This window comes from Salmo salar, chromosome 25, assembly GCF_965601325.2.
Source record: "Salmo salar chromosome 25, fSalSal1, whole genome shotgun sequence".
NCBI lineage: Eukaryota > Metazoa > Chordata > Actinopteri > Salmoniformes > Salmonidae > Salmo > Salmo salar.
Window position 1 is genome coordinate 22,515,635 of NC_138315.1, and position 13,499 is coordinate 22,529,133.

General features: G+C 44.1%; 2 protein-coding genes across 2 annotated transcripts; both read right to left on the reverse strand.

Moving 5' to 3' along the window:
- Positions 1-1,242: 1,242 nt before the first annotated feature.
- Positions 1,243-2,188, reverse strand: LOC106586384 (gamma-crystallin M3-like). Its single transcript, XM_014173600.1, has 3 exons — positions 2,099-2,188; positions 1,719-1,961; positions 1,243-1,595 (listed from the first exon to the last, which is right to left on the reverse strand). Exons 1-3 carry the CDS (start codon positions 2,108-2,110, stop codon positions 1,296-1,298), a joined length of 555 nt encoding a protein of 184 aa, XP_014029075.1. The 5' UTR covers positions 2,111-2,188; the 3' UTR covers positions 1,243-1,295.
- Positions 2,189-11,896: 9,708 nt separating this feature from the next.
- On the reverse strand, positions 11,897-13,145 carry LOC106586386 (gamma-crystallin M3-like). The gene is made up of 3 exons (XM_014173602.3): positions 13,064-13,145; positions 12,691-12,933; positions 11,897-12,223 (listed from the first exon to the last, which is right to left on the reverse strand). Exons 1-3 carry the CDS (start codon positions 13,070-13,072, stop codon positions 11,945-11,947), a joined length of 531 nt encoding a protein of 176 aa, XP_014029077.1. The 5' UTR covers positions 13,073-13,145; the 3' UTR covers positions 11,897-11,944.
- Between the last annotated feature and the right edge of the window lie 354 nt (positions 13,146-13,499).

Genomic DNA, 13,499 nt, shown 5'->3' on the forward strand with positions numbered 1-13,499 from the left:
GCACTGTCGCCGGAAGCTCTGGACAGGGCACTGTCGCCGGAAACTCTGGACGGGGCACTGTCACCGGAAACTCTGGACGGGGCACTGTCGCCGGAAGCTCTGGACGGGGAACTGTCGCCGGAAGCTCTGGACAACGCACTGGCGGTCTCGAGCGCAGGACTGGCACCACCCGTACTGGCTGGGTGCCCACTTCCCCCCGGCAAATACGGGACGCTGGCACCGAGCACACCGGCCTGTGGATGCTCGGCCTCAACGCCGTGCGCATCACCCCATAGCACGGGGCCTGACCAGTACCACGCTGCCTCCGGTAAGCGCGGGGAGTTGGCTTAGGGCTCAACCCTGGCCCAGCCAAACTACTCGTGTGCCCCCCCAATTTTTTTGGGGGGGGCTGCCTCTCAGGCTTCCATGCCAGCCGTGTTCCAGCATAACACTCCCGGTCCTCTCCAGCCTTCCTCCATGGTCCCTCTTTGGCTAGGATCTCCTCCCAAGTCCACGACTCCAGATAGCTCCTCTCCAGCTCCTTACCCCGCTGCTTGATCCGTTGGTGGTGGGAAGTTCTGTAACGGCCGTCGTCAAAGGTAGTGGACCAAGGCGCAGCGGGTCTCGTGAACATCTTAAACTTTATTCAAGAAAACACAAAACAAGAAAAAACGCACGACAGCTAAACAGTCTTGCAGGCTACACACAGCAGCGCAAAAACAACTTCCCACAAACACAGTGGAAAAAAGGGCTACCTAAGTATGACTCCCAATCAGTGACAACGATGTACAGCTGTCCCTGATTGAGAGCCATGCCAGGCCAGAACAAAGAAATACAACACCTAGAAGGGAACGTAGAAATATAAAAATAAGGACCATACAACTAACCCGAAAATCCCAACAACACAAACCAAACACACCCCTGCCACGCCCTGACCAAACTACAATAACAAATAACCCCTTATACTGGTCAGGACGTGACAGGATTGTTGCCTATATGGCTGATTATGATAATATACAACAGTAAATAAATGAGTTGTGAAAATAATTTGCTTAACAATGTACACTTGTATTGGCATTCTTCCAATAAAAGTGCACAGTAATACATATATATTTAGATCTGAGATATCACTGGATATTACCCTTACATCGAGCATACAGTACATCTATTGTATGCTTTGAAATGTTAAAGATGCAGGGATTGAAATAGTGAAATGCTTAAACATGGAGTGCTCTCAGTAAGATAATCACAAAAAGAAGACAATTTAGCAGTGGAAATATGTTTAATCAACAATTTTCATACAACATTTGAGGAAATTACATAGTCATGTTATCCATGATACGCCTCATGCTCATGAACCTCATGCCACCGCTCATGCCTCCCATTCCCATGCCCATATCCCTGAAGTTCCTATACTCTCCAGGCCTCATGTACATCTGCCTCCCTTTGTAATGGGGCTGCTCATACATCAGCCAGTGACCGTCCATCACGTTGCAAGACTGGCAGTCGGACATACGGTAACGATCCTGGATGGAGTCACAGTCGTCCATCATCTCGTGCATCTGACCTCCGAAGTTCTCCCTCTCATAGATCCTCATCCTGAAGTTTCCACGGTGCTGTTAGTGGGAAAGAACAGGTTTCATTGATCAGATACATTACATATAAACATTTGTAATATGAGAATTATATTTTCAGGAACAAGATTATTCTATTTTAAAGATGAAATATTTTCAACCTACCATGGGGATCATGCGGCTGGACCTGATGCAGTCGTTCATTCCCATCATACGCTGGTAGTCTGAGTACTCTCCCTTCCTCATGAAGTACTGGTTTCCCATGTAGTTGGGGCGATCGTAGACCATGAAGCAGCCACTCTCAACCCTGCAGGAGTGGCACCTGCTCAGGTGGGAGGACATGTCAGGGCAGTCCTGGCTGGTCTCATAGGAACGGCCCTGGAAGTTCTTGTCCTCGTAGAAGATGATCTGAAAATGAAAAAATAAATCATTTGTAAAAATTATTACCAAAGAAAGAAATTGAAAGATATTGCGATTGTAATTGACTAAACCAGCCGTTATTCAAGCATTAAACTTAAAACTGTAGGCTAAAACGCTGTGCCTACCTTGCCCATCATGGTTGCAGTTGTTTCTTTGAGCTGTGCTGTTGCTAAACTGATGTCCTGTCTGTGTTAACCCTTACTTTTATACCTGACCAAACCCAAAGAATCTGTGGGCCCCATTGTGTAAACCCCTGACACAGCAACACTGTATAGAGGCCTATAGAGTGCTGAAGTGCTTTCGCTACATTTCCATGTGACTGGATGCCACGAAGACTTTAGAATGGGGGTTTTCATTGAGAAGTAAATACAACTGAGCTTTTGGAAGTAGTATACAATGGTCTGTTGTACATATTTCAGAACACACTAGGTATTTAGTGAAACGTTCAGTAAAAGTGTTCTTTTGCTTGAGCTTGTTTTTATGCTATAGCCGTGACTTAATCTATAAATCTTTCCAAACAGCTTGAATTTTGGTTTCATGGGTCGGTTGGTGACTGTGAATAGCTGTAAGTCATTTCGTACATATAATAAATGCAAAGAAATTATATTATCTTAATAGGTAAGAAAATATTTTACAATCACATAGTTTAACGTATATATACACTACCGGTCAAAAGTTTTAGAACACCTACTCATTCAAGGGTTTTTCTTAATTTTGACTATTTTCTACATTGTATAATAATAGTGAAGACATCAAAACTATGAAATAACACATAAGGAATCATGTAGTAAACAAAAAAGTGTTAAACAAATCAAAATATATTTAATATTTGTCACGACTCCTACCGAAGGTGGCTCCCCCTCCTGCTCGGGTGGCGCTCTGCGGTCGTCGTCACCGGCCTACTAGCTGCCACTGATTCCCTTTTTTCCCCCCTTTCCGTTATTGTTTGCACCTGTTCTGTGTTGGGCTGATTTACTGGGCTATTTTAGCCAGTAGGCCCGCCTGCTCTGTGTGCGGGATTATTGCTCTGTATTTTTGGCTTGTGTTCACGCTGTATGTGTTTAGGTGCTAGTGTGTGGTTTGCGCCAACCTTTTTCTGTCCCCTGTGTTTGGGGCACTTTGGTTTTGTGTGCGCTCAGTATCGCTGTTGGGGTGGCTTGTGTTTCGCCATTGTGTTCATTGATGACAGCTTTGCACACTCTTGGCATTCTCTCAACCAGCTTCATGAGGTAGTCACCTGGAATGCATTTCAATGAACAGGTGTGCCTTGTTAAAAGTTAATTTGTGGAATTTCTTTCCTTCTAACTAGGTTTGAGCCAATCAGTTGTGATGTGACAAGGTATACAGAAGATAGCCCTATTTGGTAAAATACCAAGTCCATATTATGCGAAGAATAGTACAAATAAGCAAAGAGAAACGACAGTCCATCATTACTTTAAGACATGAAGGTCAGTCAATGCGGAACATTTCAAGAACTTTGAAAGTTTCTTCACGTGCAGTCGCAAAAACCATCACGCGCTATGATGAAACTGGCTCTCATGTGGACCGCCACAGGAATGGAAGACCCAGAGTTACCTCTGCTGCAGAGGATACGTTCATTAGAGTTACAAGCCTCAGAAATTGCAGCCCAAATAAATGCTTTACAGATCATGTGTCTGTTCAAGTAATAGACACATCTCAACATCAACTGTTCAGAGGAGACTGTGTGAATAAGGCTTTCATGGTCAAATTGCTGCAAAGAAACCATTACTAAAGGACACCAATAAGAAGAAGAGACAAGCTTGGGCCAAGAAACACGAGCAATGGACATTAGACCTCCGTGTCTTTGTGAACGGATGATCTCCACATGTGTATTTCCCACAGTAAAGCATGGAGGAGGAGGTATGATGGTGTGGGGGTGCTTTGCTGGTAACACTGTCTGAGATGTATTTAGAATTCAAGGCACACTTAACCAGCATGGCTACAACAGCATTCTGCAGCAATACACCATCCCATCTGGTTTGGGTTTAGTGGGACTATCATTTGTTTTTCAACAAGTCAATGACCCAACACACCTCCAGGCTGTGTAAGGGCTATTTTACCAAGAAGGAGAGTGATGGCGTGCTGCATCAGATGACCTGGCCTCCACAATCCCCTGACCTCAACCAAATTGAGATGGGATGGGATGGGATGGGATGGGATGAGTCGGACCGCAGAGTGAAAAAAAATGAGCCAGCAATTGCTCAGCATGTTTGAAAAGCATTCCAGGTGAAGCTGGTTGAGAGAATGCCAAGAGTGTGCAAATCTGTCATCAAGGCAAAGGGTGGCTATTTGACGAATTTCAAATGTAAAATATAGTTTGATTTGTTTAACATTATTTTGGTTATTACATACATGATTCCATATGTGTTATTTCATAGTGTTTATGTCTTCACTATTATTCTACAATGTTGAAAATAGTCAAATTAAAGAAAAACCCTTGAATGAGTAGCTGTTCTAAAACTTTTGACCGGTAGTGTATATGTACACTGTATATACAAGACAATAAAGGAGGGGCTTCGGGACGAGTCTCTGAATGTCATTGAGTTGCCCAGCCAGAGCCCGGATTTGAACCCGATCGAACAACAACACAGAGAGATGTGTGTCCAAACTTTTGACTGGTACTGTGTGTATATACAGTTGAGTTCAGAAGTTTGCATACACCTTAGTCAAATACATTTAAACTCAGTTTTTCACAATTCCTAACATTTATTCCTAGTAAAAATTCCCTGTCTTAGGTCAGTTAGGATCACCACTTTATTTTAAGAATGTGAAATGTCAGCATATGTCCTGACCAGTAAAGGGGTTATTTGTTATTGTAGTTTGGTCAGGACGTGGCAGGGGGGTGTTTGTTTTATGTGGTTCAGGGTTTGTTAGTGTCACGGTTGTCGTTGGTTTTAAGGAGGACCAAAATGCCGCAGGTATGTGTATGCTCATCTTGACATTTAATAAATTCCAAAATGAACACCAAAATAACAAAAAGAGAACGAACGATCAACAAACAGTCTGGCAAGGCACAAGGCTAAACTCAGAACAATCTCCCACAAACACACAGACAAACACACCCAACTAATATAGGACTTCCAATCAAAGGCAACACTACACAGCTGCCTTCAATTGGAAGTCCACCCCAATTAACTCAACATAGAAACAGACTTCCTAGACTAAACATAGAATACATGAATCTCAAACAGTGCCCAAAAAAACCCGGAATACTAAATCAAATGCCCTTACTACAAAAACACCACCCTGAACCACATAAAACAAATACCCTCTGCCACGTCCTGACCAAACTACAATAACAATTAACCCTTATACTGGCCAGGACGTGACAGTACCCCCCCCCCTAAAGGTGCAAACCTCGGAAGCACCTCAAAAATAACAACAACCCCAAACAACAACAAAAAAATCCCCCTAACTAAAGGGAGGGAAGGGAGGGTGGCTGCCGTCAACGACGGCACTGTGCTACACCCCCCCGCCCCAACCCACCTATATCTGGAGGTGGCTCTGGTTCTGGCAGTTCCGGGCAGACGACCAACCCCGGCAGCTCCGGGTAGACGGGCCACTCGGGCTGGGCTGGAGGACAGTCGGCCACTCTGGCAGACCCGGAAGACATTCGGGCCACTCTGGCAGACCCGGAAGACAGTCGGGCCACTCTGGCAGACCCGGAAGGCAGTCGGGCCACTCTGGCAGACCCGGAAGGCAGTTGGGCCACTCTGGCAGACCCGGAAGGCAGTCGGGCCACTCTGGCAGACCCGGAAGGCAGTCGGGCCACTCTGGCAGACCCGGAAGGCAGTTGGGCCACTCTGGCAGACCCGGAGGGCAGTCTGGCCACTCTGGCAGACCCGGAGGGCAGTCTGGCCACTCTGGCAGACCCGGAGGGCAGTCTGGCCACTCTGGCAGACCCGGAGGGCAGTCTGGCCACTCTGGCATCGCCGGGCAGTCTGGCCACTCTGGCATCGCCGGGCAGTCTGGCCACTCTGGCATCGCCGGGCAGTCTGGCCACTCTGGCATCGCCGGGCAGTCTGGCCACTCTGGCATCGCCGGGCAGTCTGGCATCGCCGGGCAGTCTGGCCACTCTGGCATCGCCGGGCAGTCTGGCCACTCTGGCATCGCCGGGCAGTCTGGCATCGCCGGGCAGTCTGGCCACTCTGGCATCGCCGGGCAGTCTGGCCACTCTGGCAGCTCCTGACTAGTGGGTGGCTCTGGCGACTCCTCACTGACGGGCGGCTCTGGCGACTCCTCACTGACGGGCGGCTCTGGCGACTCTTGACTGACGGGCGGCTCTGGCGACTCTTGACTGACGGGCAGTTCTGGCGACTCTTGACTGACGGGCAGTTCTGGCGACTCTTGACTGACGGGCAGTTCTGGCGACTCTTGACTGACGGGCAGTTCTGGCGACTCTTGACTGACGGGCAGTTCTGGCGACTCTTGACTGACGGGCAGTTCTGGCGACTCTTGACTGACGGGCAGTTCTGGCGACTCTTGACTGACTGGCAGCTCTAGCGACGTCGGACTGGGATGACGCACTTGAAGCCTGGTGCGTGGTGCTGGTACTGGACGCACCAGACTGGGAACACGCACCTCCAGGCTAGTGCGGGGAGCGGGAACAGGACGAGTCGGACTGGGCTGACGCACTTCCGGGTCCGCACGAGAGACAGGAACTGGAAACCCAGGGCTATGGAGGCGCACAGGCGGTCTTGATCTTACCTCCTGCACAACCCGTCCTGGCTGGATGGAACTAGTAGCCCTGTACGAGCGGGGTGCTTGTACAGGGCGGACTGGGCTGTGCAGGGGCCTGATGGTAGCCGTGCTTAGAGCGGGAGTTGGGTAGCCTGGTCCTCGGAGGCGTACCGGCGACCAGATGCGCTGCGCAGGCATCCTCCTACCAGGCTGGATGTCCGCTCTAGCACGGCACCTGCGAGGGGCTGGAATAACGCGCACCGGACTGTGCGTGCGTATGGGTGAGATAGTGCGCTCTTCAGCGAAACATGGCGCCCTCCACCTCATACGGTCCTCCATATAACCACGGGTAGCTGGCTTCCGGCTCTTCCTAGGCCTAGCCAAACTACCCGTGTGCCCCCCCCAAAACATTTCTTGGGGGTGCCTCTCGTGCTTCTCCCTCAGCGCGTCCAAGGCCTCGTCCATATACTGAGCGTGCCGCTCCTCTCTCCGCTGCTTGGTCTTGGTTTGGTGGGAGATTCTGTCACGGTTGTCGTTGGTTAAGGAGGACCAAAATGCCGCAGGTATATGTATGCTCATCTTGACTTTTAATAAATTCCAAAATGAACACCAAAATAACAAAAAGAGAACGAACGATCAACAAACAGTCTGGCAAGGCACAAGGCTAAACTCAGAACAATCTCCCACAAACACACAGACAAACACACCCAACTAATATAGGACTTCCAATTAAAGGCAACACTACACAGCTGCCTTCAATTGGAAGTCCACCCCAATTAACTCAACATAGAAACAGACTACCTAGACTAAACATAGAATACATGAATCTCAAACAGTGCCCAAAAAACCCCGGAATACTAAATCAAATGCCCTTACTACAAAAACACCACCCTGAACCACATAAAACAAATACCCTCTGCCACGTCCTGACCAAACTACAATAACAATTAACCCTTATACTGGCCAGGACGTGACAGTTAGGATATGTTCTTATGTAAGAGGGGTGTTTGTTTTATGTGTTCCGGGGTTTTTGGGTATTGTTCTATGTTTTGTATTTCTATGGTTTTTCTATGTTGTGTATTTCTTTGTTGGCCTGGTATGGCTCTCAATCAGGAACAGCTGTACATCGTTGTTGCTGATTGGGAGTCATACTTAGGTAGCCCTTTTTTCACCTGTCTTTTGTGGGAAGTTGTTTTTGCACTGCTGGCAAGACTGTTTGTCGTTCGTTTGTTTTCTTGTTTTGTTATTAAGTGTCTCAATAAAAGTAAATATGAGCACTCAACCCGCTGCGCCTTGGTCTACTCCATACGACGACCATTACAGCATAGTAGAAGAGAGATTACTTCAGCTTTTATTTATTTCATCACATTCCCAGTAGGTCAGAAGTTTACATACCCTTTTTAAAAAAACATTTTTATACACTCACTTCATATTTGGTAGCATTGCCTTTAAATTGTTTAACTTGGGTCAAACGTTTTGGGTAGCCTTCCACAAGCTTCCCACAGTAAGTTGGGTGAATTTTGGCCCATTCCTCCTGACAGAGCTGGTGTAACTGTGTCAGGTTTGTAGGCCTCCTTGCTCGCACACGCTTTCTCAGTTCTGCCCACAAATGTTCTATGGGATTGAGGTCAGGGCTTGTGATGGCCACTCCAGTACCTTGACTTTGTTGTTCTTAAGCCATTTTGCCACAACTTTTGAAGTATGCTTGGGGTCACTGTCCATTTGGAAGATCATTTGCGACCAAGCTTTGACTTCCTGACTGATGTCTTGAGATGTTGCTTCAATATATCCACATAATTTTCCTACCTCATGATTCCATCTATTTTGTGAAGTGCACCAGTCCCTCCTGCAGCAAAGCAACCCCACAATATAATGCTGCCACCCCCGTGCTTCATTGTTGGGATGGTGTTCATCGGCTTGCAAGCCTCCCCCTTTTTCCTCTAAACATAACGATGGTCATTATGGCCAAACAGTTCTATTTTTGTTTCATCAGACCAGAGGACATTTCTCCAAAAAGTACGATCCTTGTCCCCATGTGCAGTTGCAAACCGTAGTCTGGCTTTTTTATGGCGTTTTGGAGCCGTTGCGTCTTCCTTGCTGTGTGGACTTTCAGGTTATGTCGATATAGGACTTGTTTTACTGTGGATATAGATACTTTTGTACCTGTTTCCTCCAGCATCTTCACAAGGTCCTTTGCTGTTGTTCTGGGATTGATTTGCACTTTTCGCACCAAAGTACGTTCATCTCTAGGAGACAGAACGCATCTCCTTCCTGAGCGGTATGACGGCTACGTGGTCCCATGGTGTTTATACTTGTGTACTATTGTTTGTACAGATGCACGTGGTACCTTCAGGCGTTTGGAAATTGCTCCCAAGGATGAACCAGACTTGTGGAGGTCTACACATTTTTTTCTGAGGTCTTGGCTGATTTCTTTTGATTTTCCCATGATGTCAAGCAAAGAGGCACTGAGTTTGAAGGTAAGCCTTGAAATACATCCACAGGTACACCTCCAATTCACTCAAATGATGTCAATTAGCCTATCCGAAGCTTCTAAAGCCATGACATCATTTTCAGGAATTTTCAAAGCTGTTTGAAGGCACAGTCAACTTAATGTATGTAAACTTCTGACCCAATGGAATTGTGATACAGTGAATTATAAGTGAAATAATCTGTCTGTAAACAATTGTTGGAAAAATGACTTGTGTCATGCACAAAGTAGATGTCCTAACCGACTTGCCAAAACTATAGTTTGTTAACAAGAAATCTGTGCAGTGGTTGAAAAATGAGTTTTAATGACTCCAACCTAAGTGTACGCACACTTCCGACTTCAACTGTAGTGACATTTGCTTATAAATGTTTTATGAAGCATCAAGCACAAATACTTTATGAAGGCCTTACTAATCAGAAATAGCTAGGATCTGATTTAGACATACCAAAACCATTACTCCTTTTTGTTTTTGCTTGCAAATGCATCAAATCAAAATGCAGTTTGATATTTTACACACATTTACTACAGATTTAGGTAAAATGTCTTTTAGTTTTTATGTACCTCACGCATGGAACAATCTTCAAAATACCCTACAGCTGGACGCACTGGCGCCTTTCGGGCAGTTCAGAGTGTTGGGTGGAGTACCTCTTCACAGAGAAATGTTCTTGTTTTTTATAGTTGTGTTTTTTGTATTTGTGTTTCCTGTGGTCCCGCCGGGATTTAAGTATGTGTCTATAACTTCTTAATGTGTAATTGCTTGCTGCTCTTGTGATGCAGGGCTCCCTTGCTTAATATACTTTGCTCTCTGCTTAAATAAAGATAAAATATGTTTTCTTGTTAAAAAACAGTGATGTTAAAATCATATACCAAATTGATAATATAAACAGTTGTTTTAATCAGTGGTACAAAAGGTATTATTGATAATGAATCAATATGAAAAGCTGAGTAAACACAGTAGTAACCTTGTAGTAAGAGTAAAACGACTTGAGTACCTGGATTACTTTAGACGTTAAATCAGTTTTGGCCACATTTATCCTGTAATTTAAATAGTCTACAAGAGTCTAGTCTTGTATTTGAAACATTCTATTCACTCCATTATTTTCAATTGGCTAGTTATGGCTTTGACTTGGGTAACACTTTATTTTAACAGTCCACAATAGACCATGTGTGTTCACCATTTATTTATCAATTCTACCCTAATTTATAAACCATTTACTAATCATTAGTAGTCTTTTTGCAGTTCCTTATCTAAAGTCAGCTCTATTTTTACTTTATAAATGTTTTGAGTGATCAGTGGTAGACATTCCATCTATATGCTCCTTAAGGACTTAAACTGTTTAAATAAATATATTGAACATTTATATACATGTGTGAATAACTAGCTTATTAACATTTACAAAGGTGGGAGTAATTTAAAAAAAAATGGTGAGCAAACTGTTTGTAAATGCCTTATAAATGGTTTATTACGGAACATTAAAATAAAGTGTTACCTTGACTTCTGTAACAGTATCTTTTAAGATTTGAACCCGTTAACCTTGTGGGTGTCAGTCAGTCCACTTCCAAAACCATTCTGGAAAGAGGTAGAAAAAAAAATATTGTTGAAGTTGCTGGTGTCATTCAAAGAACACTGCAATACCATAGTTGTGGAATGGGCTCTTTGCTTTATTGCATCTGACCTCCACTCCTGTAAAATGGTATTTCTTTACTGGCCAAGGGTAAGGTGAGCCATGGCCCAATCTGTGCCAAATTTCAGGCATCCAGGCATACACTGAGTATACCAAACATTTGTAACACCTTACTAATATTGAGTTTTGACCTCAGAACAGCCTCAATTCGTCGGGGCATGGACTCTACAAGGTGTTGAAAGCATTCCACAGGGATGCTGGCCCATGTTGACTCCAATGCTTCCCACAGTTGTGTCAAGTTGGCTAGATGTCCTTTTGGTGGGGGACCATTCTTGATAGACACAGGAAACTGTTGTGTTAAAAACTCATCAGCTTTGCAGTTCTTGACACAAACTGGTGCCCCTGGCACCTACTATCATACCCCGTTCAAAGGTACTTAAATCTTTTATCTTGCCTATTCACCTTCTGAATGGCACAGATACACAATCCATGTCTCAATTGTCTCAAGGCTTAAAAATCCTTCTTTAACCTGTTTCCTCCCCTTCATCTACACTGATTGAAGTGGATTTAACAAGTGACATCAATAAGAGATCATAGCTTTCACCTGGATTCACCTGTTCAGTCTACGTCATGGAAAAAGCAGATGTTCTTAATGTTTTGTATACAGTACTCAGTGTATGACTAGCAATTACATGCAGGCAGCTTTTACAGGAAAATTCGCAATGCATGACAGTACGCTATGCCATTTTGTATCCTGCTTTTGCAGACAAAGCTTTCGAAGGATCATGTTCCACCGGACACCTTTTGAGCAAATCTACATGGGGGACAACTAGCATAGCAAAAAAGTTGGGCGAGCAGCATGAAGAAGAGGTTTATAGTTTTGAGACTGAGACTAATTGTGTCTTCTTCTTCTTTTCAGACCTTTGACCTTTGGAATAGAGCAACATTATTGTCCAAATAATGTGGCAATTTTGTTTTGGAAATAATTACCACACACAACTGTCTAGTTATAATAAATGTTTATTAAACTTCCTCTCTGTGAATGCAAAAAATAATGAGTTTCAGCCAGAAATGTACAGGTTATTTTGAATTAATCACACAAATATCAGTTTTTAGTAAGTCAGATATTTATTGACAGTAATTTGATACTGGTGCATTTAATTACAAGAATCCACGATACGCCTCATACTCATGAACCTCATGGCACTCATACCCATCTCTCTGAAGCCCCTGCACTCTCCAGGCCTCATGTACATCATCCTGCCTCTGAAGTGGGGCTGCTCGAACATCAGCCAGTGGCCGTCCATCACGTTGCAGGACTGGCAGTCAGACATGCGGTAACGATCCTGGATGGAGTCACAGTCGTCCATCAGCTCCATCATCTGACCTCCGAAGTTCTCCCTCTCGTAGATCCTCATCCTGAAGTTTCCTCTGTGCTGTTAGGAGGAACACACAATCATTAACCTTTTACTACAGTGGGCTAAATCAGGGGCTAAATCAGTGTTTCTAGGTAGTCTTAAACAAATCTACTTTGAAACAAAAGTACTCCACACCTACATGGCTATGGGCTTAAAACAAGAAAACACCTGTACCATGTCAGATATAGAGTTGAAATATATGACAGTTTGCATCTCAATATTACACTTTATATACATCACAGAAGACTGAAATATAACAAAACCATTTGACATAAACATTGGATTTTCTTTAAGAGTTTTTAAGATTTTTTTTTTTTAATCTTAAAAAAAAAGTATGAAATTATGACAACTATTAATATCATTCCATCTATGAGGCCACTAGAGGGTGATTTGGTAATTTGATTTCAGGAAATTCAATATTTTATTCAGAGTAAGGAGTAATGTTTCTGTAATATTTCAGATTAATGTACAGTATTTGCACTTACCATGGGGATCATGCGGCAGGACCTGATACCATCGCTCATTCCCATCATACTCTGGTAGTCTGAGTACTCTCCCCTCCTCAGGAAGAACTGGTTTCCCATGAAGTTGGGGCGCTCGTACACCATGAAGCAGCCGCTCTGAACCCTGCAGGATTGGCACCTGCTCATGTAGGAGGACATGTCAGGGCAGTCAGAGCTGCACTCATAAGAGCGGCCCTGGAAGTTCCTGTCCTCGTAGAAGATGATCTGAAAATAAAAAGATAGCTAATGTTAAGAACAGTACTTAGAATAATATAACTAATAATAATATAAAATAATATAAATAATAAAATAATTTAAATACACTGCCAATATCAATATATTTAATATTTCTAACTTTGCCCATGGTGGTGGTTGGTGGTGTATTTGTTCCTCAAAACACTGTGAAAACTGCTGCTGCACTGATGCCCTGTCTGTTTTAACCTTTTACTTTTATACCTGACCAACTCAAATAAACCATGACCCCCATTGTTGAAACTCCTGACCCAGCAACATGGTATAGCGATCTATAGAGTGTTGAGGTGCTTTCGTAACATTTTAACAGGCATGGTTCCCCAGGAGACTTTTGTGAATGGAATTTTCAGTTCACGAGAATGTTCAAAGACCCCAAAGCAACTGCATTTTGGCACATTCTTTACCTGTAGGTCTAATGTTGTCTTAAAAAAAAACATATATTCATTGGTTTATTACGTTGATATTGAATGTTTAGGTTGAATTAAAATTTGAGATCATTCTAGACCATTTACTGCTAATACAGAAAGGCATAAACAGAA